The sequence below is a fragment of the Muntiacus reevesi genome, chromosome 15 (genome assembly GCF_963930625.1).
Source record: "Muntiacus reevesi chromosome 15, mMunRee1.1, whole genome shotgun sequence".
Classification (NCBI taxonomy): domain Eukaryota; kingdom Metazoa; phylum Chordata; class Mammalia; order Artiodactyla; family Cervidae; genus Muntiacus; species Muntiacus reevesi.
In genome coordinates, this window is record NC_089263.1 from 18823387 (window position 1) to 18849299 (window position 25913).

The 25913-nt window shown below is 50.1% G+C and overlaps 1 protein-coding gene across 2 annotated transcripts in view; it reads left to right on the plus strand.

The window, feature by feature from the left end:
* Positions 1 to 23716, plus strand: part of ACAN (aggrecan) — a 68903-nt gene extending 45187 nt beyond the window's left edge. Inside the window, exons 12-18 of one of the 2 annotated variants that reach the window (XM_065906760.1) lie at positions 1138 to 5625; positions 15341 to 15454; positions 18607 to 18765; positions 19158 to 19240; positions 20334 to 20478; positions 22792 to 22974; positions 23480 to 23716. In XM_065906760.1, coding sequence (XP_065762832.1) covers positions 1138 to 5625; positions 15341 to 15454; positions 18607 to 18765; positions 19158 to 19240; positions 20334 to 20478; positions 22792 to 22974; positions 23480 to 23556 — 5249 coding nt within the window. In that variant the 3' untranslated portion in view covers positions 23557 to 23716. The remainder of the gene's footprint in view (positions 1 to 1137; positions 5626 to 15340; positions 15455 to 18606; positions 18766 to 19157; positions 19241 to 20333; positions 20479 to 22791; positions 22975 to 23479) is intronic. The other variant, XM_065906761.1, reaches the window with a different exon arrangement.
* Positions 23717 to 25913: the final 2197 nt, after the last annotated feature.

A 25913-nucleotide genomic window follows, 5' to 3' on the forward strand; every position in this document is an offset into this window, starting at 1 on the left:
GCCTGCAATGCAGGAGACCTGGGTTTGAGTCCTGGATAGGGAAGATCCCCCTGGAGGAGGGTATGGCAACCCACTCCAGTATTCATGCCTGGAGAATCCCATGGACAGGGGAGTCTGGCGGGCTATAGTCTATGGGCTTGTAAAGAGTCAGACACTACTGAAGTGACAGAACATGCACGCACACATGTATATGTGTGTTTAAATAGATAGATAAATATCCATCTAAAATCCTCTTGCATGCATACCACCACTGCTCCTGAGCTCCCTACCCTTATCCAGGATTCTCCTTTAAGTGAAGGTAGGCTGTGAGCCTGACCACTGGAACCCAGCACCCTCTGTGCTCAGGTTCTCTGCCTGGGAAATTAGCCCAAAAATATATGCAAGGTACAATCCCAGCTAGTTATTTTTCAATGCCAAAGGAAACAGGACAGAAGGAAATAATGTAACCATAGTTATTTAGAGTTATGGGGTTTCTTTCTTTTCTCTCTCTCTCTCTCTTCCAAATCCTCTCTGTTAGCCCTATTAGAGCTCTCAGAATGGAAAAAGTTGATGTATTTTTGAAAACATCCCTCTTGGCCTCAGAGGGATGAGTTCTGGTGCACAATTCTCACTTACAAGGATTATCAACATGGTCATTAAAATCATTGTGACATGTCCTGCCCCAGAATTCCTAATTCAGTGGAGCTGGGGAGGGACCCGAGAATCTCCTTTTCTGTCCATCTCCCAGCTGATGCAGTGCTGATGGTCCAAAAACCACACTTTAAAAATCATAGTTCTAAAAAAAAAAAATAAAAAAAAATCATAGTTCTAGATAAATGAGGTGATAATGTAGAAGCACTTGAAAGAAGGTGACCTTGATTGCCTTCAACGGCAGCCAAGCTCTCACATACTGTGACGTGTGTGGGTGGCGCCCCCTAGAGTCTCACAAAGCAGAGCCTGAGGGTGGTGGGGAGCTTTCTGGTCCCTATTCTCCCAAGTGTCTGTGCAAGGGTCCATTAGAAAATGTCTAGACACATCTCTGAACTCTTGAGGAAAAAGTCTTACTGTGGAAGGAATGGAGTTCAGCTTCTCTGCATGAGCTTAAAATGGGCAGAGTTACTAAATTCACACCTTGTCTTTCTTCTTCCTTTCCTCCAGGGATCCCTCCTACATGGCCTCCCACTGGCGCAGCAACAGAGGAGCACACAGAAGGCCCTTCTGCAACGGAAGTGCCCTCAGCCTCAGAGAAGCCGTTCCCCTCAGAGGAACCATTCCCCCCAGAGGAACCATTCCCCTCAGAGAAACCATTCCCCCCAGAGGAACTGTTCCCTTCAGAGAAGCCGTTCCCCTCAGAGAAGCCATTCCCCTCAGAGAAGCCGTTCCCCTCAGAGGAACCGTTCCCCTCAGAAAAACCATTCCCCCCAGAGGAACTGTTCCCCTCAGAGAAGCCGTTCCCCTCAGAGGAGCCATTCCCCTCAGAGAAGCCATTTCGCCCAGAGGAACCATTCCCCTCAGAGAAACCAATCCCCTCAGAGGAGCCTTTCCCCTCAGAGAAGCCATTCCCCTCAGAGGAGCCATTCCCCTCAGAGGAACCATCCACACTTTCAGCCCCAGTGCCCAGCAGGACTGAGCTGCCAAGCTCTGGGGAGGCATCTGGGGTGCCCGAAGTCAGTGGTGACTTCACAGGCAGTGGAGAAATTTCAGGACACCTAGACGTCAGTGGGCAGCCCTCAGGGGAAAGTGCAAGTGGACTGCCCTCTGAAGACCTTGACTCCAGTGGGCTCACCTCTACAGTGGGCTCAGGCCTGCCTGTGGAAAGTGGACTGCCTTCAGGGGAAGAAGAGAGAATTACATGGACCAGTGCTCCTAAAGTTGACAGGTTGCCCTCTGGGGGTGAGGGCCCAGAAGTTTCTGCTTCTGGAGTAGAGGACATCAGTGGACTTCCTTCTGGAGGAGAGGGTCATCTGGAGATCTCTGCATCTGGAGTAGAGGACATCAGTGGACTTCCTTCTGGGGGAGAGGTTCATTTAGAGATCTCTGCCTCTGGAGTAGAGGACCTAAGTAGACTTCCTTCTGGAGAAGGTCCAGAAATCTCTGCCTCTGGAGTAGAGGACCTCAGTGGACTTCCTTCTGGAGAAGAAGGTCATCTAGAGATCTCTGCCTCTGGAGTAGAAGACCTCAGTGTAATTCCTTCTGGAGAAGGTCCAGAAGTCTCTGCTTCTGGAGTAGAGGACCTTAGTAGACTTCCTTCTGGAGAAGGTCCAGAAGTCTCTGTTTCTGGAGTAGAGGACCTCAGCGGACTTCCTTCTGGAGAAGGTCCAGAAGTCTCTGTTTCTGGAGTAGAGGACATCAGTAGACTTCCTTCTGGAGAAGGTCCAGAAGTCTCTGCCTCTGGAGTAGAGGACATCAGCAGACTTCCTTCTGGAGAAGGTCCAGAAGTCTCTGCCTCTGGAGTAGAGGACCTCAGCAGACTTCCTTCTGGAGAAGGTCCAGAAGTCTCTGTTTCTGGAGTAGAGGATCTCAGCAGACTTCCTTCTGGAGAAGGTCCAGAAGTCTCTGTTTCTGGAGTAGAGGATCTCAGCAGACTTCCTTCTGGAGAAGGTCCAGAAGTCTCTGCCTCTGGAGTAGAGGACATCAGCAGACTTCCTTCTGGAGAAGGTCCAGAAGTCTCTGCCTCTGGAGTAGAGGACCTCAGTGTTCTTCCTTCTGGAGAAGGTCATCTAGAGATCTCAGCCTCTGGAGTAGAGGACCTCAGTAGACTCCCTTCTGGAGAAGGTCCAGAAGTCTCTGCCTCTGGAGTAGAGGACCTCGGTGTTCTTCCTTCTGGAGAAGGTCATCTAGAGACCTCTACCTCTGGAGTAGAGGACCTCAGTAGACTTCCTTCTGGAGAAGGTCATCTAGAGATCTCTGCCTCTGGAGAAGAGGACCTCAGTAGACTTCCTTCTGGAGAAGGTCCAGAAGTCTCTGCTTCTGGAGTAGAGGACCTCGGTGTTCTTCCTTCTGGAGAAGGTCATCTAGAGACCTCTACCTCTGGAGTAGAGGACTTCAGTAGACTTCCTTCTGGAGAAGGTCATCTAGAGACCTCTACCTCTGGAGTAGAGGACTTCAGTAGACTTCCTTCTGGAGAAAGTCATCTAGAGACCTCTACCTCTGGAGTAGAGGACCTCAGTAGACTTCCTTCTGGAGAAGGTCATCTAGAGACCTCTACCTCTGGAGTAGAGGACCTCAGTAGACTTCCTTCTGGAGAAGGTCATCTAGAGACCTCTACCTCTGGAGTAGAGGACCTCAGTAGACTTCCTTCTGGAGAAGGTCCAGAAGTCTCTGCCTCTGGAGTAGAGGACCTTGGTGTTCTTCCTTCTGGAGAAGGTCATCTAGAGATCTCTGCCTCTGGTGTAGAGGACCTCAGTAGACTTCCTTCTGGAGGAGAGGATCATCTAGAGACTTCTGCTTCTGGAGTAGGGGACCTTAGTGGACTTCCTTCTGGAAGGGAAGGTCTGGAGATCTCTGCTTCTGGAGCTGGGGATCTTAGTGGGTTGATTTCTGGAAAAGAAGACTTGACTGAGTCAGCTTCTGGAGCCTTGGACCTTGGCAGAATACCTTCTGTAACTCTAGGAAGTGGGCAAGGTCCAGAAGCAAGTGGTCTTCCTTCTGGATTTAGTGGTGAGTATTCTGGGGTGGACCTTGGAAGTGGCCCATCATCTGGCCTTCCTGACTTCAGTGGACTTCCATCTGGGTTTCCAACTGTCTCCCTAGTGGATACTACATTGGTGGAAGTCGTCACAGCCACCACAGCAGGTGAACTAGAAGGAAGGGGAACCATTGACATCAGCGGTGCTGGAGAAACATCTAGGCTGCCCTTCAGTGAGTTGGACATTAGTGGAGGAGCAAGTGGACTCTCTTCAGGAGCTGAACTCAGTGGCCAAGCATCCGGGTCACCTGACATCAGTGGGGAAACCTCTGGACTCTTTGGTGTCAGTGGACAGCCCTCAGGGTTTCCTGACATTAGTGGGGAAACTTCCAGGCTTCTTGAGGTCAGTGGGCAGCCATCAGGGTTTTCTGGAGAAATATCTGGCGTGACTGAGCTTAGTGGACTGCCCTCTGGACAACCAGAAATCAGTGGAGAAGCTTCTGGAATTCTTTCTGGCCTTGGTCCACCATTCGGCATAACTGACCTGAGTGGAGAAGCACCTGGGATCCCTGATCTCAGTGGGCAACCATCGGGTTTGCCAGAGTTCAGTGGGACAACATCTGGGATCCCTGACCTGGTTTCCAGTGCCATGAGTGGCAGTGGTGAATCTTCTGGCATTACGTTCGTGGACACCAGTTTGGTTGAAGTGACCCCCATGACATTTAAAGAAGAAGAAGGCTTAGGATCTGTGGAACTCAGTGGCCTCCCTTCAGGAGAGGCAGATCTCTCAGGCACATCTGGGCTAGTGGATGTCAGTGGACTGTCTTCTGGAGCAACTGACTCCAGTGGGTTTACGTCCCAGCCTCCAGAATTCAGTGGCCTGCCAAGCGGAGTAACTGAGGTCAGTGGAGAAGCCTACAGAGCTGAGAGTGGGAGCAGCCTGCCCTCCGGAGCATATGATAGCAGTGGACTTCCATCTGGTTTCCCCACTGTCTCTTTTGTAGACAGGACTTTGGTGGAATCTGTAACCCAGGCTACAACTGCCCAAGAAGCAGGAGAAGGGCCTTCAGGCATTCTGGAACTTAGTGGTGCCCCTTCTGGAGCACCAGACATGTCTGGAGATCATTTGGGATCTTTGGACCAAAGTGGGCTTCAGTCTGGGCTAGTGGAGCCCAGTGGGGAGCCTGCAAGTACTCCATATTTTAGTGGGGACTTTTCTGGCACCACTGATGTAAGTGGGGAATCCTCTGCAGCCATGAGCACCAGTGGGGAGGCCTCCGGACTTCCAGAAGTTACGTTAATCACATCTGAGTTGGTGGAGGGTGTTACTGAACCAACCGTTTCCCAGGAACTGGGCCAGAGACCCCCCGTAACATACAGCCCCCAGCTTTTTGAATCCAGTGGTGAAGCCTCTGCATCTGGGGATGTGCCAAGATTCCCTGGATCTGGGATAGAAACGTCATCAGTCCCAGAATCCAGCGGTGAGATGTCGGCCTATCCCGAGGCTGAGGTGGGAGCGTCTGCTGCCCCCGAGGCAAGCGGAGGAGCTTTCGGGTCCCCTGACCTGAGTGAAACCACCTCCACCTTCCATGAAGCTGATCTGGAGGGAACCTCAGGCCTGGGAGCAAGTGGCAGCCCCTCAGCCTTTCTGCAAGGCCCCACGGAGGGCTTGGCTACCCCGGAAGTGAGTGGAGAGTCAACCACCACCTTTGACGTGAGCGTAGAGCCATCAGGCTCACCTTCCGCCACTCCCCTGGCTTCTGGAGACAAGATTGACACCAGTGGAGACCTGTCTGGCCACACCTCAGGGCTGGGTATTGTCATCAGCACCACCATCCCAGAATCCGAGTGGACTCAGCAGACCCAGCGCCCTGCAGAGGCGCGTCTAGAAATCGAATCTTCAAGCCCCGTGCACTCAGGAGAAGAGAGCCAAATAGCTGACACAGCCACCTCCCCAACTGATGCTTCTATCCCAACCTCTGCAGCAGGGACAGATGATTCAGAGGCAACCACAACAGGTACAGTTGGGATTATTTTCCTTTAAGTGGGTCAGAGTGATTCAGACTGTAGCATGGTAGGAAGCAGTGTCGACTCAAGGTTCTGAGCTGTGCAGGCTTAAGCAAGTTTCTTAACCTCTCTGAGCCTCATCTGTAAAACAGCAATAGTACCAGGAGAGAGTAAATGAGATATAAATATGTCAAGAATGAGGCTATATCTTTGCACACAGTACACACTTGTAGGTTCACAATTGTTACAGTCACAGTAGAGTTACATAACACAAACATTTATATGTGAACTCAACTATCTGTACTTGGCACAAGAAGTACTGTTTAGATAGTGCTGGAAATTCTTCTCCTGTCCCTGGCCCATGGAATGAGTGTGAAAGGAGAGAATGAATCTGCTGATGATATTTATGTGCCATTATTTACTTTGTGCAGGGTTAAAACCTGCACAGTTTAAGAAACTATGATGTATCACTTCAGCTGTGTCGTGCCTTTGGACCCTGGGTCCTCACCCCGACCCTGTGCAAGTGAACCCTCCTCTGTACTGTAGTGATGGTCTCGCCTTGACACAAACCCAGCAGCTGCTGATTTTCCTTTATTTTCTGGGACCCCTTGCATCCCCCTGTGTACTGAGAGTCCAATCAGAGAATTCAGCCCTGCCAGAAGCAGGGGTTCAGGAGGGAGAGAGTCCCCAGAAATCATGTTGACCCAAAACCAGCTTTGTGGGTTTCTGTGGCCTGGGGCCCCACTCTGGAGGTCTTGGAGGCTGCACTGTACCCCGGGCAGCTATGTTTTTGATGCCCAGCCTCTCCCTGGGGGTTGCAGCCTCTGCCAGTTCCTGTGAGAGAAGCCCTGTGGTGCTGGGACCTGCCAGGAGATGGAGGGACACGTTATATGTCTGTGCCCCCTGGCCACACTGGCAGGCACTGTGACGTAGGTAAGACCCTCGGCCGCCGTGGGGGTGCAGACAGAAGGGTCAGGAGAAGGCGTCCGAGGTCACCTGAGGTGCAGGCTTCTTGTCACACTGGCGTAGGAGAGTACATAGTGATGTGTTGGGGTAGCAGCCACAGGGTAAGCTTGGCATGTCTTTCTAGAGGGTCTGTTCTGCGTGATGGTTTAAGAGAAAAAAGTCATTAAACTGAGAAGTAGTTCTTTTTTTTTTTTTTGTCAAGCCAATGATTGTTTTATGAGCAAAATCCAAAGGGTGCTTGAATTTTGAAGATAAAGCTGGAGACTTCAAAGAAATTTTGAGCTAGAGAGTGTATTGAAGAGAGCCAGTCATGCCCCAAAGGCCCTGGGAGGGAAAATTCGAGGGTAGGCTGTCTTGCATCATGCAGAGTAGACCACTCTGGGAAAGCCCTTATGGTCCCCTCTATGCTTAGGCCTGGGTGGGGTTTGAGTACCTTTCTTGCCTTAAATGAGATGACACAGATAGAACTCATCACTCCCAGCTCCAGGATTTATGGCTGCAGGTCATCTATGACCCAGCAGAGCCCCACCCTTGAGCACCCACCATGCTGGGGCCTCTGTCTGTCCAAGCAGCTTGTGAGATAAGTGAGGAGCCTGGGGGATCCTCTGATTGGGGGTGGTTCCCAAAATGAGATGATTGAATCTATGTGTTGCTCCCTGAGCACCTGGAGGCCTGTGGCCGTGAGGACATTTCAACTCATCAACATCACCTCCCTTGAGGGAAGAAATGCCCAGTTCCCTCCAAGCTCAGATTCTTGGTTTAGCTCTCTGCATTCCCTCCACGTCCTTACCCCTGCTTATGTCTGGAGTCAGAAATCCGAGACCCAAGGCCTTCCATTAGGCTTCATTCCTAAGACGCGTGCAAAATACCTTTACATCATACATGAAGGTCCATTAATATAGATATCAATATATATTCAAAATAATACAGCAAGTCCCCTCCATGTAAATGAGTTCTGTACAGAGACCACATTTGTATGTCCAGTTTGTTCTAAGTCCAACAAAATTAGCCTAGGTACCCGACTAATACAATTGGCTATAGAGTACTATACTGTAATAGGTTTATAATACTTTTCACACAAGTAATACATCCAAAACAAACACAAAAACAAAGAAAACATTTTTAATCATACAGGACAGTACCTTGAGAAGTATAGGAGGACAGTACCTTGAGAAGTATAGGAGGACAGTACCTTGAGAAGTTTAACACTGGCATACAGGCACTGACATCGAGTGAACAGGCTAGAAGAGTTAGACTGGAGGAGGGAGAGGAGGTGGGAGATGGTAGTGATGAAGGGTCGTCAGCAACAGGAGATGAAGGGCAAGCTGCCATGTCACTCATGCCTGATGCCGATGGCATGGGCTCCGGTTCCTTGCTGAAACCACATGCACGTTCGCTTCTTTGAAAGTTTGCAACTTGAAGGCTCACATGTAGGGAAATTACTGTGAATGAGTTATATACTCTTAATATATATACACTCTTAATATAAACCTGCTATATACTTGGCACTTACACAGGAAATGTGTGTGTATAAACAGGCTCTAGAGTGTATACTATTCACTCTCTTCACCTTTGGGATCAGCCTCTGCCCACATGTGGGGGCCGTGACTGAGAACACTACAGGGCTCTGTGGCCAAAGAAGGTTGGTTCTCCTAGGAAGGTCCTGGCCTTTCTACCAAGGGGACAGTGCTTCACTGAGCCATCATGACCCCAGAGGCTGCAGACACACCCCTGTCTTCCACCCCCACGGGGAAGGCAGAGCACTGCCTCTGTCCTGGGAGAGCCCACCGCTGATGACAACCTGGGGAGACCTGGTGCGCTTTGCAGCACAGAGCCCTCAGTCGGCAATAGAAGTGACTCTGCCTGGTAGACAGGTGTGCAGACACGTTCCCCACTCCCGGGTCTGGGTGTGCAGGTGGAGAGCAGCAGGGCGCCCATCTTGGTGAAGTGCTATGGAGCTCAGCTCTGTCAGCCAGCTCAGCCTGGGTCAGCGAGGAACAGACTCAGGGCCCAGTAGGGCTTCTGGGATGGGGGCAGCCACCAGGATCAGAGCCCCCTTGCCCTCTTTTAGTATCTTCTGACACCTCTCTCCATTCTTAGCGACTCCTTCTCCAACCTGCTACTTGAAACAAAAATGGAACACTGGTATCAGAAGTCACGCGGCAAGGCTCGCGTCCTGGCACCTCTGAAATTAGAAGTAGGTGACAATGGACCTCAGCTAATCTGCTCTAAAGACAGCTTTTCTTTAATCATGTATATTTCCAATGGGCATTCCTTCCCGCAGTTTCTTCCTAGGCAGCTCTGAGAGCCTGGTAATCATGTCCATTTGAAAGTGCAGCCCATAGAGGTTAAGCAATTTGCCTAACTCCACTGAGTGAGTCCAATCAAGAACTGAGGTCTTCAAAACAACTCTGTTATGTGCATGTGTTGAAGGTAGTGGATAAGAGTACAAAACACTCTGTAATTAATGCATATCCCAACCAATTGTCTCAGACGGTAAAGGATCTGCCTGCAGTGCGGGAGACCTGGATTCGATCCCTGGGTCAGGAAGATCCCCTGGAGAAGGAAATGGCAACCCACTCCAGTATCCGTGCCTGGAAAGTTCCATGGACTGAGGAACCTGGCGGCTACATACAGTCCATGGGGTCTCAAAAGAGTCAGACAGACTGAGCGACTTAACTAACCAACTGGGTTAAAAGATGATTACAATGACCAGTTCAGGAAACACTTTTATTATTTCAATTAACAATTGAGTTAGATCTATTCAATAATTACCTAATCAATTGGCCATTTAATTTGAGTTATATTGATAGGCATTATTTTAATAGCACATTACTAGTTCTTTTTCCAGGATATAATTTCCTGGTGGCAAAGATGGTACAGAATATGCCTGCAATGCAGAAGACCCAGGTTCAACCCCTGGGTCAAGAAGATCCCCTAGAGAAGAAAATGACTACCTACTCCAGTATTCTTGCTTGGAGAATATTTTGGGCAGAGGAGCCTGGCGGGCTAGAGTCCATAGGGTCACAAAGAGTTGGACACGACTGAACGACTAACAATTTCTAACACTTTTTGTATCGAAAACATTTGTGTGCTAATATCCAAGAAATGAATTTGTGATTAAAAAAAAAAGAATTGAGGTCTTCACTGCTTAATACATCCAGCTGAATAAGAAACCTCTTGAACATAGCAACCAGTTGTTGGTCTAAAAGAGCTAGAAGCTAAATTTCAGGGGAACCAGAATGAAGAGTGGCTGTAGTATCGCAGTGGTTCAACTAGACACAGAGGAGCCCTTGCTACCTCATTTGTAAACAGTGTCAGAGATGGTGGTTCTCTGCTTTAAGACCTGGTGCCTCGGTCCCACCCCTGTGGCCTTGGCACTTGGGTTTTTTAATCTCCCAGGTGACTCCAGTGTGCAGGCAGAGCTGGGAAACACTGCTGTGAGGATTAAGATCATCCATGTACATCTTACAGGTTCCCTTTTCTGTCTCTCATGCCACTGATTATGAAAAGCTTTGTCATCTCTAAAGAGTGAGTAGTGAGTCATCCACATGCAAAATCTGGCATCTCATATGCCCACCACGATACCCCTGGGGTCCCAAGTCACTCCTGTTCAATTTAACTCAAGACTTGGTGCTTCCAAAAGGACTGCAGATGGTGTCCAGCATCCATAGATCACCCACCTGTCATGTGGCTCTAGAACTGGGAACCACAGGTTGTTCAAAGGCCTTATAGATCTGTGTCATCTTGTTTAGTCAGCGTTCTGTAAACAAGTTCTTGATAAACTATTACTCTGTACTCTTTACAGCAAAATAAATGTTTAATGAATACTCAGATTCTTTAGCAAGGCTTCCCAGGTGGCACAGTGGTAAAAAAAAAAAAATCTGCCTGCTAATACAGGAAACGCAAGAGATGAAGGTTCAGTCCTTGGATTGGGAATATCCCCTGGAGTAGGAGATGGCAACCAGTATTGCCATACTGGAGATGGCACCTGCTCCAGTATTCTTATCTGGTAAATCCCATGGACAGAGAAGCTGGGAAGGCTACAGTCCATGAGATCATGAAGCGTCAGACAAGACTAGCAGTGAGCACTTCTACTGCTACAGTTTCTTTGGCAGTTAAGCGCTGAACTGGAGAGTTCCCTGGCAGCCCAGTGGATAAGACTCTTCGCTTCCACTGCAGGAGGACAGGTTTGATCCTTGGTGGGGGAACTAAGGTCCCACAGGCCACGAGATGTGGCCAAAAAAAAAGCAAGACTATCCTGTTCCTATCAACTTAAAAAGCAGAAGCACTCTCCTCACTTCCACTGTTAACACAGTTTTTCCTGTAGGAATTAGATTTCTGATCCTGAGGTTTCAATCCTGGCAGCTCCTTAGAATCACCTGGGATACTTTATTATTTTTATGTATTTATTTATTTTTGGTTACCCTGGGTCTTTGTTGCTGTGCGTGGACTTTCTTAAGTTGTGGCAAGTTGGGGCTACTCTCGAGTGCTTGGGCTTCTCGTTGCACTGGCTTCTCTTGTTGTAGAGCATGGGCTTTAGGCGCACAGGTCTCAGCAGTTACAGTACGTGGGTTTAGTAGTTGTGGCACACCAGCTTAGTTGCCCTGTGGCATGTGGGATCTTCCTAGACCAGGGATCGAATCCACATCCCCTGTACTGGCAGATGGATTCTTATCTACTGTACCACCAGGGAAATGCTGGAATGCTTTTTAAAAGTGCCATACCTGGGCCCCACCCTGAGCCATTCTGATTCACTTGGTCTAGAGAGGGACTCTGGTGGTGTTGGTAATTTTTTTTAATCTAAAAATTCATTATCACAATGATTCTAATGAACAGCCAAGTTTAAGAAAGCAGATCTCACATTCAGTTTCTCAGCAACCACTGGCATTGCCTGGATTTCTCTAAACTCCATGGTTAGAAGGGCATGAACTTAAATTTTAATCAGACTCTTTTCTGTTTTATTGACATTTTTCACTTTGTGGATTTGAGATTCCGGTCTACGATCTGACACTGTCTCTTCCCCCAGTGGGGTGATGTTTGAATTCCAGTGAAATGTTATCCCTGGGGGTTGGGGGAAATGCTTTCAAAGCAAGTGAAAATACAGGGTTACAAGTGAAAGTATAAATTACATCTTGACTTGACATAACCAAGAAGTCCACAAGCAGATTTTAACAGGCAACTAATTGAATTTAAGAAGGATACTAAAGTTGCATCCAAGATCAACCTTTAAAATGTAAAAGACTTGACAGTATAAATAACTATAACTTTAATCATGTTTGTTTTTATAGCTAATGGGAACTGATAAATATGCTGTTATAGTCCTTCTCCTGGAGTAGGAAATGGCAACCTGCTCCAGTATTCTTTCCTGGAGCATTCTCTGGACAGAGGAGCCTAGCAGGCTACAATCCATGGGGTGGCAAAGAGTCAGACACAACTGAGCACACACACATAGTCCTACTATCCATTGTGATATACCAGAAAGCAAGTATATATGTTCAATTCTGTTCATCCTGATTGATCCTAGGTCTTTGCAGGGTGTGGAACATGCAGGGTGTGGAACATCTGTTGAGCTAAGAAATTGCCTCTGTGCTTCTTGAGGGGTTTTCCCCCCCACCATCCTTGTTCAGTAGAGTCATGTCCAGGGTCATCACATACAGCCACACAGGTTGTGCAGTGAACAACTTGAGGGGTAGCACTCATACCATGGTGTTTATGAGTGGCAACCCCTTTGGTTGGATATCACTTGAGTAAAAGCACCCGCTGTCACTTCACTCAACTTTTTCTGTAAACAAAATAAATGCTAAGTTGGATGTCTTGAGTTCTGACCCAGGCAACAGCTGGACAAGATCTACTCAGGGTAGAGGCGTGAGTTCTCCAATTCAGAGGCCAAGGTGATTATTTGCAAGTATCTTTATTCCTGTCACCTTTACCAGGGGTTCTTAGCTAGTGACATCACTAGAAAACCTTGTTCAGGAACAAAATATCCCTTTTGGTTAGAGTAGTGGAAAGCGGACTCAGAGTCCTGTGAGCCCTTGACTGGGGAGGCACAAATGGTAATGAGATGCTGAGATCCAGTGTCTCTCTCCCTCCACGTATAACAGAGGCCTGACTTTCATCCTCATGGTCTAATTCTCTCCTCCATCTCCTCCAATCTGTTTCCCCTTCTTACCAGCATGGGCAGGTCACTTCATTTGTTTTCTTATCTATAATATGACACAATGACATCCATGCTAGAGGAACACTTGGAGGATAAGAGGTTGTGAGATATGGTGTCTGGTTCAGAGAAGATTCTTGGGAGATAATGGCTCCCTCTCTTTCCTCTCTTCCTTCACATAGTCTGCCCAAAGCCCTTCCCATTCTCCATCTGCTGTCACCTTGTCTGGTGTCCCCAAAGTACAGCAGGGTCCAGCCCAACTGTTCTCATGGTTCCAGAAGACAAGCAGTGCTCTAACTGCCTTCACTGAAAGAGGTGGGGCGAATCAGGGCCAGAATGGCTCTTCTAATCAGAGGAAGAGGAGAGGAGGCACCACAGGCCTGAGTGACTAAAGAGAAGGCCCCACCCAGGATGTCCCACCCTCTCCATCCTGCTGACAGCCTAAGTTGCTCCAGTGCCGCTCACAGGCTCTCAGGTCTTCAGAATTATGGCCCTGCCTTCCCTCCTTATCTGTGAATCTTGGGTGCTATATGAAACAGCTTCTGAGCCCAGGAAACTAGTTCCTTGAGTTTCAGTCCCTGCAGCCTTCTCGGATTCTGTGCCCTGGCCAAACATAACAAAGGAAAACGCACTGTCCCGGGGCTCAGGCCACCTGAGGGGGGCAAGTGGTGTAAAATAAGCCTCTGGGACCACTGGAGACCACCGGGCCTGACCTCCCTTAGGCCTCTGCCCTCCCACCCTCTCCCCCGTGGGTTGGCCAGAGGCCCCAGGGTTGATGTCTAGCTCTTCTTCCCAAGGGCCACTCCCTCCCCTGCTCTGTACAACTGCTTTAGCGCCTACATTTGCTTAATACCCCCTTGCCCAGTGCTTCCCGTCTCCCATAATGATGCTAATGGACCAAAAGACAACAGCAGAAGCAAAAGAGCCTCCCCCAGCTTCTGCCCAGCCCACTGGCCTGACCTATTGCTGCTACTGCTGCTGCTGAGAATCCTGGTGCATGCTGGGAATCCAAGTGCATGCTGGGATTTCAGCCTGTTCCTCCATGCATTTTGGTTTTGCTTGGAACAGTTTCAGACTTGGAACCGTTGGTTTCTAGCCCATGGTGTACAACTCCCTGAAATGAAGTCAAGAACTTCGTGGGAAGAGAGACCTCTCTGAGGACTTGAGATTCTCAGGGCCTCTCATGGCACAAAACCAGCTAAGGTCTGGATAACATCAGTGTCACGCTAATGAAGAGGATCCAGAAGAAAGTGCTTTTATCTTCTCAGAGGATTGACTTTAACGGTCTAGTCTGTTCTTAAGAAGTAAGAACTAAGTCCTGGAACGTATTTAGGAAGGTGTCTGTGTGGAGACTACCCATCGACACATCAGGTCCTAAAGTTTGTATGAATATAGCTGTACACATCATGCTGACTTATAAGACAGTGGAATCTATTCATTCCAGAATTGTATGAATCCCCTGGGAAGAGGAGATTCCAATACCTTTTGTCATGTTCTCAGAGGAAGGAACCCAGCAGGTGCCTTTGAAGAACGAATACGAAAAGAGTAGAAGGATCTTCTAGGTCTCTGGCTTCTCTGAAAGATACAGTAAGACTATATTAGGAGTTTCAGTTCTCATCTTAGCTAATGGATGAAAATTTGAGGCAAAGGCCAATGACTTATCAGTGTAAGTCCCACAAAGATGGATCACAAAGTACATCTTGGACCAGAAGAACAGAAGGAGAGAAGAGTCTTCTGGGGAACGAGGCTGATGGAGACCTGCCAGTATCCCAGGCTGGTGCTGGTGGGTGGCCACTTACTAAGTGCCTCGCCAGCTACCAACACTGGCCTCCCACTAGCCAGGATGCAACCCTCTTAGAAATCGTGATTCACTGGAGATGTCCCTTTTCTGAGGCCTTTGGCTGAAAGAGAAGATTACATGAGGAGATATTAGACTGAATTTCTGTTCCACCCCCCCAAGATAACAAAGTTGCCTTCATCTTTATAAGACGTTCTAGACTTTTATTTACTGAAGACAAAGAAGGTTCTGCAACCAAAAAAAAAATCTCGTGTGAATATTCCATGCTGCCATTTTCTCATGAACCTGTGCTCTGCAAACCACTTCTAGCTTGTTTGTTCTAGTACTGCATGGCCTTGTCCTCTTTCCTTGGTTCAAAATGACAGAAGAAGTTAGGAAAAGAAAGAGCTCTTACTAAGCTTCCAGTATTTGAATTCCAGCGTCCTTACTCACTGCCATGTTGAGAGCCAATTCAGACCCCAAGGCCGCTTGAAATATTCACAAGAGAAGACACCTGGGGGAACTCCAAGCTCACTCTCACAATAGGCCTTTGCCTTCAGAAGCCCCAGATCTCTTCACCTGCTGGGAAACCTGGCTCCAGTGCCCCAAGCTTGCCAGTCAAGAATCACGCACATGCGAGAAAACCCTTGTTGGATCTTTGGCTCAGTGCTCCAAGATGGTGGCAGCAGCAGCAGCAGCAACAGTTCTTAGGAAATCCAGGGCTGTGGAGAACCGCAGGGCTGGCCACCCATAAAGAAGCTGCAATGCAATTGAGAAGCTGGAGTTGCGGGCAGGAGTCCTAATGGTGGCCCTTGGTTTCTTGCAGACATTGACGAGTGCCTCTCAAGCCCTTGTCTGAATGGAGCCACCTGCGTGGACGCCATCGACTCTTTCACATGCTTATGCCTTCCCAGCTACCAAGGGGACATGTGTGAGATTGGTACGGCCGTCTCGGCTTCAGCTAATGTTACTAACTGCTGCACCCACTCTTCCTTCCTCACCCTTCCCTGCTAACCACAGGTTCTAGGCCCTGGCTGGACCCCCCACCCAAGATCCATCCAGGCAGCCACTTCTGGGGTCACAACTGAGAAGTCAGCCTCCCTCACTCTCACTCCTTCTCTTGCTGTTCCCCACAGAAACCCTCCTCTGGTTCCCTGGCTGACCTGACCGCAGAAGAGCCAGGCAAGCCGGGCCAATCTATGTTTTGGAAGGTGGGGCTCTGGGGGAAACTTTCAAATACTAACCTTCTCCAGATGCCAGATGCCACCAGCAAAGTTGGTACCTGCATCAGACTAAGAAGACAGAGCCAATTCCATGCATTTGTCTTGAAGGAAGCTATGGGTGGGAGTCATTGGTCCTTGCTCTGGGTGATGGCCATGGATCCTCCCAACATGCCCATGGACTTGTGTCTGCCTGCCTTATTGCCCACGGGACCTTAGTGGCCACTCCATGGCCCGGGGAGCCACCACACCACACTGGCCAAGCTGACCTCTTCTCTGGCAAGAGCTATGGTCGGTCTATCTGAGAACTCCCGTGTCACCAGCATGCTCAGGTCACGCATGCACAGGGACTGCTCTGTGTCACCTTGTCATCATTGCCACCATGACAGCTGCCTTGTCAATGCCACTCCGGTCTGCACTTCCTTTCTCGCTTCCTTGTGCAAGGCAAAAGGCTGGCCAGGGAGAACAGAGCCTCGTTGCGTGAGACAGGAGCTGAGCTTCCTGTTCCTTCTTAAACAATTTTCGTGGTTTTTTTGGGCAACACCACGCGGCATGTGGAATCTTAGTTCCCGACCAGGGATCAAACCTGTGCCCCCTTCACTGGATGAGCTTCCTCTTGCCAACCCCTCTGCTTCTGCATCTGGGCCAGGACCTGCCAAGGGGAGCTGTCGGCCAGGAACTTCCTGAGGCCAGACTGTGCCTGAAGCTCTTTCGCCTTTGGTGTTTCCTAGTTTCCTCATCCTCCTGGGTCTCAGGGCCACCCCATCTCAGAAAAGCTTGCTGTTGCTAGTAGCAATGATCCATGCAGAACTGGAAATATTTAGGGGCCAAAGCCATTTACAATGAACCCTCAAGTTGTACATCCCAGAAGCTTTCAGACAGCAGCTGAAACTCCTAATCAGTGTGTGAAGATAGTTTTGGAAGGTTTCAGGCTGGTGGAGGAAATTCTGGACAAAAAGCCTTGGCCTGGACCCTCCTTCTCTGCAGCTTCCCATCCTCCACCTTCACCCCAAGGCTCCAAGAAGTTGGTGCAATCGGTCTTTCCTGGGGTGGGAGTGGAGAGTTACAAGGATTTTCTCCCCGTAATGCCAGAGTATTTGCCACAGGAAGAAGAGTCTGGAATGTCCACGCGGACCACAGCTCTTGGGTGCCAGGCCTGGCAAGGAGGTGCCTGCACAGGGCTCTGCCTTCCGATGCAGCAAAGAGAGGGTGCTGCCAGAGCCCCAGAACTGGGCCCTAGGCCTGGGCACCTAGCTGATTAGGGCTGCCTGTCTTCTCCCATCCAGTCCTGAGCACTCACCACCCCCAGCAGATGCTTCCAACCTTCCTGGAGCCCTGAGCCTTCTTGTAGCCTTCTTGTTGCTTATTTCCTATTGCCTCCTGTAGTCTGTTGCTTATTTCCTGAGAGCCTCCATTTTGCAGGACGCTGGCTCCTCCTGGCTCAGCTATTCCCTCCAGCTTTGCCAGCCCAGCTCAGCCCTCAAGCCCCAACTGACCCCACAAGTCAGCCCTGGGATGATGTCTGTGGCTTCCTCAGGTGCTCAGTTATCTCTGAAGCCTCTCTGCCTTTCTTTCCAAACCCTTTGGGGGAAGGTGTTGGCGGCAGGGGCACCAGCAACCTCCTCCTAAGTGCTTCCTGCTGCTCTGCCTCCCTCTTCAAAGACCGCTGGCCACGAACTCTTCTCTCTGTGTCTGTCTTCCAACCCTGCCAAGCAGTAGTGATCCTTTCTTCCTAGAACTGCCCGACCAGAAGGCTGCCACACAGCCTGAGGGGTTCATGGCCCCACACTCAGCTCCAGGGCCCTAGGGACAGTCCTTCACCTGTGAGACACCAGGGGAAGAAAGAAGAGAGGGTCTTGGAATTCCTTCTGTCCAGTGCTGTGCTGGTAGAACAACTGACTCTCAAAGATGATGTGTAGCACCTGCCAGTTTCTGAGATTCAACACTCCCACGAGGGCCAGGGCAGCTACCAATGTCATACCACTAAAGGCCAAGTTGGGGGGCTTCCGTAATGGTCCAGTGGTTAAGACTCCCTGCTTCTACTGCAGGGGACATGGTTCAATCCCTGGTCAGGGAACTAAGATCCCACATGCCTCATGGAGCGGCAATAACTAAACAAATAAAAATAAAGGCCAGGTTGGCAAGACACACGCCAGTGAGCTCTAGCACACCCCTGCCTCTGTCTGTCCTTCTAGATGGTTCCAAGAGCTCCACCTCAGTGCTTTCTCCTAAACTCAGAACCTGTTATCAATATAGATTTAGGGGGAGAAAAGTCCCTCTTCTCATCCGCCACCAAGAAATAACATGAAAAACCAGGGTCTCTGGGTCATGGACCCCAAGCCAGTATTGTGTGCTCTGCTAGAGCCAACTCTGATCAAAAGACTGAGAGGTCCCTGTCTTCTTTGGACCAAAGCGGACTTGGTTCTCCTCCTCTGTCCCCACCCAAGCTTCCATTCCATGCCCCAAGCACTGCCTGCTCCTGCCACCTGCACACACTCCCCTGCCGCCCCCTCTCTCCCTGAAGCCCCTCAGAGTCTCCTTAAGTTGTCCTTAAGCCTCAAAGCCTCCTACATTCCCACCTCTTTTTACCTGGCCTGCTGAATTCTGCCAGTCCTGCCAAGCAGGCATCAACAGGAGAAAAGCTTTGGGGATGGGAGGCGATATCAGAAAAAGAGAGGGTCCCTGGCATTTCCCAGAGGCCTCTGGGGGATGAGGGGCGGGACCAGGCCTCCTGGCTTCCCACTTGAGCCTCCATCCAGTGGGGCCTCTCCCTGCCTTTCGGGGTGTGACACAGAAGGCAGGGTGAACACAGGAATCCACCACCCCTAGTCGGCCCCTGGCCCTCTCCTCAAGCCCCTGCCCTGTATTGCAGACCAGAAGCTGTGCGAGGAAGGCTGGACCAAGTTCCAGGGCCACTGTTACCGCCACTTCCCTGACCGGGCAACCTGGGTGGACGCTGAGAGCCAGTGCCGGAAGCAGCAGTCACACCTCAGCAGCATCGTCACCCCCGAGGAGCAGGAGTTTGTCAACAGTGAGTGCGGTGGGGCCTTAGGGGCCTGAGAGGGGAATGGCCATGCAAGCCAAGGGCCTCCCTGGCCGGCAGTCAGTGGACTTGGGAGGGAGGGAAAGGGGGCATTTCCACAGGCTTAGGGGCCAGCGACTCTGACTGTACCCAGGACAGCCCACAGTCTGTCAGAGTCAGCCTCAGACTAACCCTGTCGTCAGTCTACATCAGCTCAGGGAGGTGGGCCCAAGTGCAACACAAACATGCACGTATCAAGACCCTTGTCAGGACCCCGGAGGCAGGTGGCATGCTCCTAAGCACCCACCCAGCTCCTGCCACCCCTGCGTCCCCTCTGTCTCGATGAACTCAAGTTTCTCCCAGATACCTTCAGGTGCCCAATACCCATGTCCTTTCTCCAGACAATGCCCAGGACTACCAGTGGATCGGCCTGAATGACAAGACCATCGAAGGGGACTTCCGCTGGTCAGATGGACACTCCTTGGTGAGTTCTGCTGGGGGCACCCAGGATAGTTGGTGGCCCAGAGAGGATGAAGGAAGAACCCCAGAGACAGACACGTTCAAATCACATGCAAACATTCACTGAGCAGGTGCTAGACCAGGAGCCCTGAAGTTGGGATTGTGTCTTGTTCGTCTCACCTTTAGAGACTAGCCCAAGGCTGGACACCTGTGTAATAACATGAAGGGAAGGGTGGGGATGAGGAAGGCAATGAATGAATGAGGGCAAATCACCAAGAGGGTATGTATGCATGCATGCATACATGCTCAGTCGCTTCAATTGTCTCTGACTCCTTGTGGCCCTATGGACTGTAGCCTGCCAGACTCCTCTGTCCATGGGATTCTCTAGGCAAGAATGCTGGAATGGATTGCTATACCCTCCTCCAGGAAGTCTTCCCAACCCAGGAATCAAACCCATGTCTCCTGCATTAGCAGGCAGATTCTTTACCCACTGAGCCACCTGAGGCCCCCAAGAGGAAGGTTTAGAGAGGTTTCTTGCCCACAGAGCACTAGAATCCACACGAGGAGGTAGACAGACAAATAGAAAGCAACATAGATGCCAGTTGAATAGTATACATAGTAAATAATGAAGATCAGCAAAAGACCTCAGGGAAGACTTCCTAGAAGAGGCAAATGTGAACAGGGTCATGGCTCTGTTATGGTCATGGGGAAGAGGAGCAGCTACATCAGAGGAAAGGGGCCTCGTTTGTCTACAGTCAGGGTAGAGGGAGAAGCCTGGAAAGGCAGAGTCTGAACATGGGAACAGTAGCTCTACCACCCAGCCCTGCCCAAGCCTGGCAGCCTGGTGACCATCCCCGCTGGCCCATATGGAAGAGGAGATTGGCATCAACTCATTAACAGGGACTGTGAACCCGGGGTCTTCTGAGTTCCTGACAATGACCATAGCCTGGCAGTGTGATCAAGTTCTTTGGAGGGCCCGTGAGTCCCATGGCACCACCAGACTCCCGGCAGTCTTTGCACCATGGCCAGGAAGGGGCTGGACAGGGAGTGAAAGCAGGGGTTAGGCAGGCTGTCCCACTCCTGCCCTCTGCTCACCCCTTCCCCAATCCCACCCACAGCAATTTGAGAACTGGCGCCCCAACCAGCCTGACAACTTCTTTGCCACTGGGGAGGACTGCGTGGTGATGATCTGGCATGAGAAGGGCGAGTGGAACGATGTCCCATGCAATTACCAGCTGCCCTTCACCTGTAAAAAGGGCACAGGTAAGTGGCAGCATGGGAGGGGTCCCACGAGGACAGACTCAAGACCCCAGGTTCCTGCAGTGTGACCTGGGCCATGTCACCTGGACTTCTGGCTGCTGGCATCACTCACCTGCCCAACTGGCTGCTGGCATCACTCACCTGCCCAACTGGCAGATTGGAGCTGACCTGGGGGGCAGGGGCCTTGCCCCATGCCAGCATTCCAGAACCAAGGGGAAGGCTCAGCCTAGTAGGGACAGGGAGAGGGTGACGGTCACAGGCTAGAGGACAGAGCCCCCTGCACACACAGTACCCTGGGTATCAGCACAGAAAGTCACCCACAGTTGCACATGAGTTGGCAGCCTCTCTCTCTAGGATCCCAAGTCCATCAGTCACACGAGTTGGAATTGTCAGGCCTTGATCCTTGGCTTTGAGTCTGCAGACTTGGAGGTGTGGCTAGGACGCTCACCAGCTGTTCCTGCTCCTGGCCTCGTGCCCCTCCCCCGCCCCCCAGCCTCCTATGGTTTCTCCTTCCCCTGCACCGCCGTTTTCTTTTTTTTTTTTTAGGTGCTATCTTTTTTTTTTTTTTCCATTTATTTTTATTGGTTGGAGGCTAATTACTTTAAAATATTGTAGTGGTTTTTGCCATACATTGACATGAATCAGCCATGGATTTACATGTGTTCCCCATTCCGATCCCCTCTCCCACCTCCCTCTCCGCCCGATCCCTCTGGGTCTTCCCAGTGCACCAGCCCTGAGCACTTGTCTCACCCATCCAACCTGGGCTGGTGATCTGTTTCATCCTTGATAATATACATATTTCGATGCTGTTCTTTTTAAACATCCCACCCTCACCTTCTCCCACAGAGTCCAAAAGTCTGTTCTGTACATCTGTGTCTCTTTTTCTGTTTTGCATATAGGGTTATCGTTACCATCTTTCTAAATTCCATATATTTGCGTTAGTATACTGTATTGGTCTTTATCTTTCTGGCTTACTTCATTCTGTATAATGGGCTCTAGTTTCATCCATCTCATTATAGCTGATTCAAATGAATTCTTTTTAATGGCTGAGTAATATTCCATGGTGTATATGTACCACTGTTTCCTTATCCATTCATCTGCTGATGAATATACAATGGTAAAAAAGACAACCTCTTTAACAAGTGGTGCTGGGAAAACTGGTCAACCACTTATAAAAGAATGAAACTAGAACACTTTCTAACACCATACACAAAAATAAACTCAAAATGGATTAAAGATCTAAATGTAAGACCAGAAACTATAAAACTCCCAGAGGAGAACATAGGCAAAACACTCTCTGACATAAATCACAGCAGGATCCTCTATGACCCACCTCCCAGAATATTGGAAATAAAAGCAAAAATAAACAAATGGGACCTAGTGAAACTTAAAAGCTTTTGCACAACAAAGGAAACTATAAGCAAGGTGAAAAGACAGCCCTCAGATTGGGAGAAAATAATAGCAAATGAAGCAACAGACAAAGGATTAATCTCAAAAATATACAAGTAACTCCTGCAGTTCAATTCCAGAAAAATAAATGACCCAATCAAAAAATGAGCCTAAGATCTAAACAGACATTTCTCCAAAGAAGACATACAGATGGCTAACAGACACATGAAAAGATGCTCAACATCACTCTTTATCAGAGAAATGCAAATCAAAACCACAATGAGGTACCATCACACGCCAGTCAGGATGGCTGCTATCCAAAAGTCTACAAGCAATAAATGCTGGAGAGGGTGTGGAGAAAAGGGAACCCTCTTACACTGTTGGTGGGAATGCAAACTAGTACAGCCGCTATGGAGAACAGTGTGGAGATTTCTTAAAAAACTGGAAATAGAACTGCCATATGACCCAGCAATCCCACTTCTGGGCATACACACTGAGGAAACCAGATCTGAAAGAGACACATGCACCCCAATGTTCATCGCAGCACTGTTTATAATAGCCAGGACATGGAAGCAACCTAGATGTCCATCTGCACCGCCATTTTCATAGCCCGTTATCACAGCGAAGTCACAGCCAGTCTGCCTGGCCCTCACCCTCTTTCCCAACCCTTCATCCTTTTATTCCCTTCCTGATGCTCTAAATCATTGAGGAACCCAGATGTCAGAACCAGTGGCTTCCAGATTTCCAGTGCAGAGTGAAAGTGCCCCCCCACCCCACAGGCAGGGCTCATGGCTGGGTGTCAAGGCTCCCCGCCCCTTCCTTGGACTCTGAGCTGGCTCCCCACAGCCAAGGGGACCACACCAGCTCATCACAGGGCATCAGGGGAGACCCTCTGAGAGCCCTTTCTGAAGGACGTTTGCCCCTCAGTGGCCTGCGGAGAGCCCCCCGTGGTGGAGCACGCCAGGATCTTCGGACAGAAGAAGGACCGGTACGAGATCAATGCCCTGGTGCGGTACCAGTGCACCGAGGGCTTCATCCAGCGCCACGTGCCCACCATCCGGTGCCAGCCCAGCGGGCACTGGGAGGAGCCTCGGATCACCTGCACGGACCGTGAGCATCACCCCGCACAGCGTTAGATCCGGCCAACGCATCCTCCTCCCTATCCCCCACTGCCAACACCATTGAGGGCTCTGTCACAGGTGTCCCCTGCCCCCCGGGAGGTTCACTTTCACTGAGAGGGGGAAGGTGAAGGCGAGTGCCCTCCTGGCCTTTTCAACACCCGCCCAAAGCCCCCTGTTATCAGTCGATCAGTCGTATCCGACTCTTTGCGACCCCATGGACTATAGCCCACAAGGCTCCTCTGTCCATAGGATTTTCTAGGCAAGAATACTGAAGTGGGTTGCCATTTCTTACTCCAGTATTCTAGCCTGAGGCCCTTTAGCCCAAGGTGGTTTCAAGAAAAATCAAAACCAAGAAGCAGCTAAAACCTCAGGCTGCCTTCATGAGCCCATGGTTTCTACGGGAGGGGATCGGCGGAGAAGGACTGGGGGAGGCTGGGCTGGCCTGCTTTCTTCCCAGGGTTCACCCAGATTTTTCCATTTCCCTTGCACCCCAGCCGCCACCTACAAGCGCAGACTACAGAAGCGGAGCTCACGGCCCCTGAGGAGGAGCCGCCCCAGCACGGCCCACTGAGAGGAGCTTCCCGGACGTGAAGGACGTGCCAGGATGCTGAGCCCAGAAGCCTGGCCAGGCTGACACCCCATCCGGATGGTGTCCTCTCCTTGTCGCTTTCTGTCATATAAGGAATTCCATTAAAGAAGGAAAAAAAATAAACCCCACATTGTGTATGCACCCGCCCACCCCCCCCCAAATCGCCAAATCTGCATCTAATTTTCCCCCCAAATGCCAAAGCAAAGCAAACATATGGTAACCCGTGGACTGGAGTTTAGAGACGTACCTTCCATCTCCCGCTGTGCCTTTCCAGGGGCCAGCACAGGACAGGGGGAGAAGGGAAGGGGTTAAGTTAAATAAAGAAGATTATTTTTTGTTTCCTGACTTTATCCAAGAGCAGTGCAATCGTTGGTTCTTTCACCTCCAGGGAGAGCTAGGGAGGAGGGAGGAGGGGCGGAGAGACCCGAGGGCTGAAGAACTCTGGAACCGCAGCTGAATGTATTGGATAAGATGGAGTTCATCTGTGTCGGGGAGAAGCCCAGGGGAGAGGGGGCGGCTTCCAGCCCACTGAGAGAGCGAGCCATCAAGGGATCTTCGAAGCATGGGGGTCAGGTTCCCTCCAAGGGTCCCTCCTCCAGAGTCCTCTCACCTGGGTCTGCCACCCGAGCAGGTGTCCATCTCGGCAGGGCTGGGTCGGGGGGCACCTCCTTCCTGGTGGGAGTGTCACCCACCCCTCCCCCCACCTTCCCCCACCCCCGGGACCGTGCAGGCACCAGGGTTCCGTGCACCTATTTATGTTTTTGAAAAGTAAAGATTATGATAATTATAATAATAAAGACATTGGAAGAGATCTATTTCTTTTCTTTTCCCTTCTTTTTTCTTAATTTAAAGAGAAGGCAATCATGGTCCAGGGTCTACTGAGAAGTTTCTTAGGAATGGGGGCTGTAGGGACACATTTTGATCAAATGACTCTAAATTTGTGCGAATCCTGTTTGATCAGAGGCCTGGGACAGTCACACCTGTGGTGTTCTATTCTTACATGAGTTCCTCTCTGTGTATGTGTGTGTGCATGTTTGTGTCTACACGTGTGTGCACGTGTGTGTATGTGTGTGTGTGTGTGTGTGTGTGTGTGTCAGCCAAGAGGTGCTGTATATGGATCTGTGAGTTGGCACGCTGTCAGAGAGTAACTCAAGTCAGACTTCTGGCCACTTTCCATAGTTTGGTCCTTTGATTTACACTGTTTGCTCACACAAGAAGAGTCGATTTATAGAGTGAGTCCAAGAACAGAGGCAAAATCAAAATTTATAAGAGGGAAGAAAAAAACTGCAGACAGTCTGGGAATGGTGAAGCTTGTTTATACATTTTTGGGGTCAAATGGGTTAGCTAGCCACTAGCACAAAGGTCTGGGCATCCTGCCCTTAAGTAGGCTGTAGGTTATCAATGAAAATGCTTTCAATTGTTTATGGATTTCCTCCAACAGACCTTGAGTGGAGCTGGGGTGTGTGTGCCAGACAGTTACCATCTGCCAGCCTCCTCCCTGGAAGGTCAGGTTAGTGCCACTCCCTCATCACACTTGCTTAATGGGCACTGATTGTGTGTGAAAGTGTCTGATGTTGGTTGTAGACGGTAGAGTCGCCCTGCAATGCAGGAGGTCCAGGTTCGATACCTGGGTTGGGAAGATCCCCTGGAGAAGGGAATGGCAACCCACCCCAGTATTCTTTTTATTTTTTTTTTCCACCCCAGTATTCTTGCCTAGAGAATTCCATGGACAGAGGAGCCTGGTGGGCTACGGTCCATGGGGTCACAAAGGGTCAGACACAACTGAGGGACTAACACTGGTGTTGGTTAGCATGTGCCAGTGTGAGTCTGCTGATGTCTCTTCAGGTGTGTACTTGTGTGGCTGAGTGTTTGCTGGTGAGTATTTTTATGTGCCCAGGTTACCTACAGCTCTGGAAAGGATCCGTGGACAAAAGTAGAAGATGCAGCAATGTTCACAGAGTAGGAACTCAAAAATTATGCCATTTATTGATTAAGTAACTGATTCATTGGGAACACACCTATGTCACTGGTTTTCAACATTGAGTCTGCATCAAGAGGGCTTGTGAGAGACCCCACTCCAGAATTTTCGACTCAGTGGGTCTGGGGTCAGGTGCAGAAAGGTGCATCTCAAACACATTCCCAGGTGAAGCTGGTGGTGCCGGCCACACTTGGAGAAGCACCTTGCTACGTAAAGGATCGACTGTGGGTGGCAGAGGTGTGCCTGTGCAGAGGCAAGAGAGCTGGTTTCTTAAGGCTGACATGGGGGTGGGGAGCAGAGTGAGGAACACAGAGGGCTGGTCCCCAGTATCTCTGCAGGGCACAGCGTCCTCCGGCCTCCC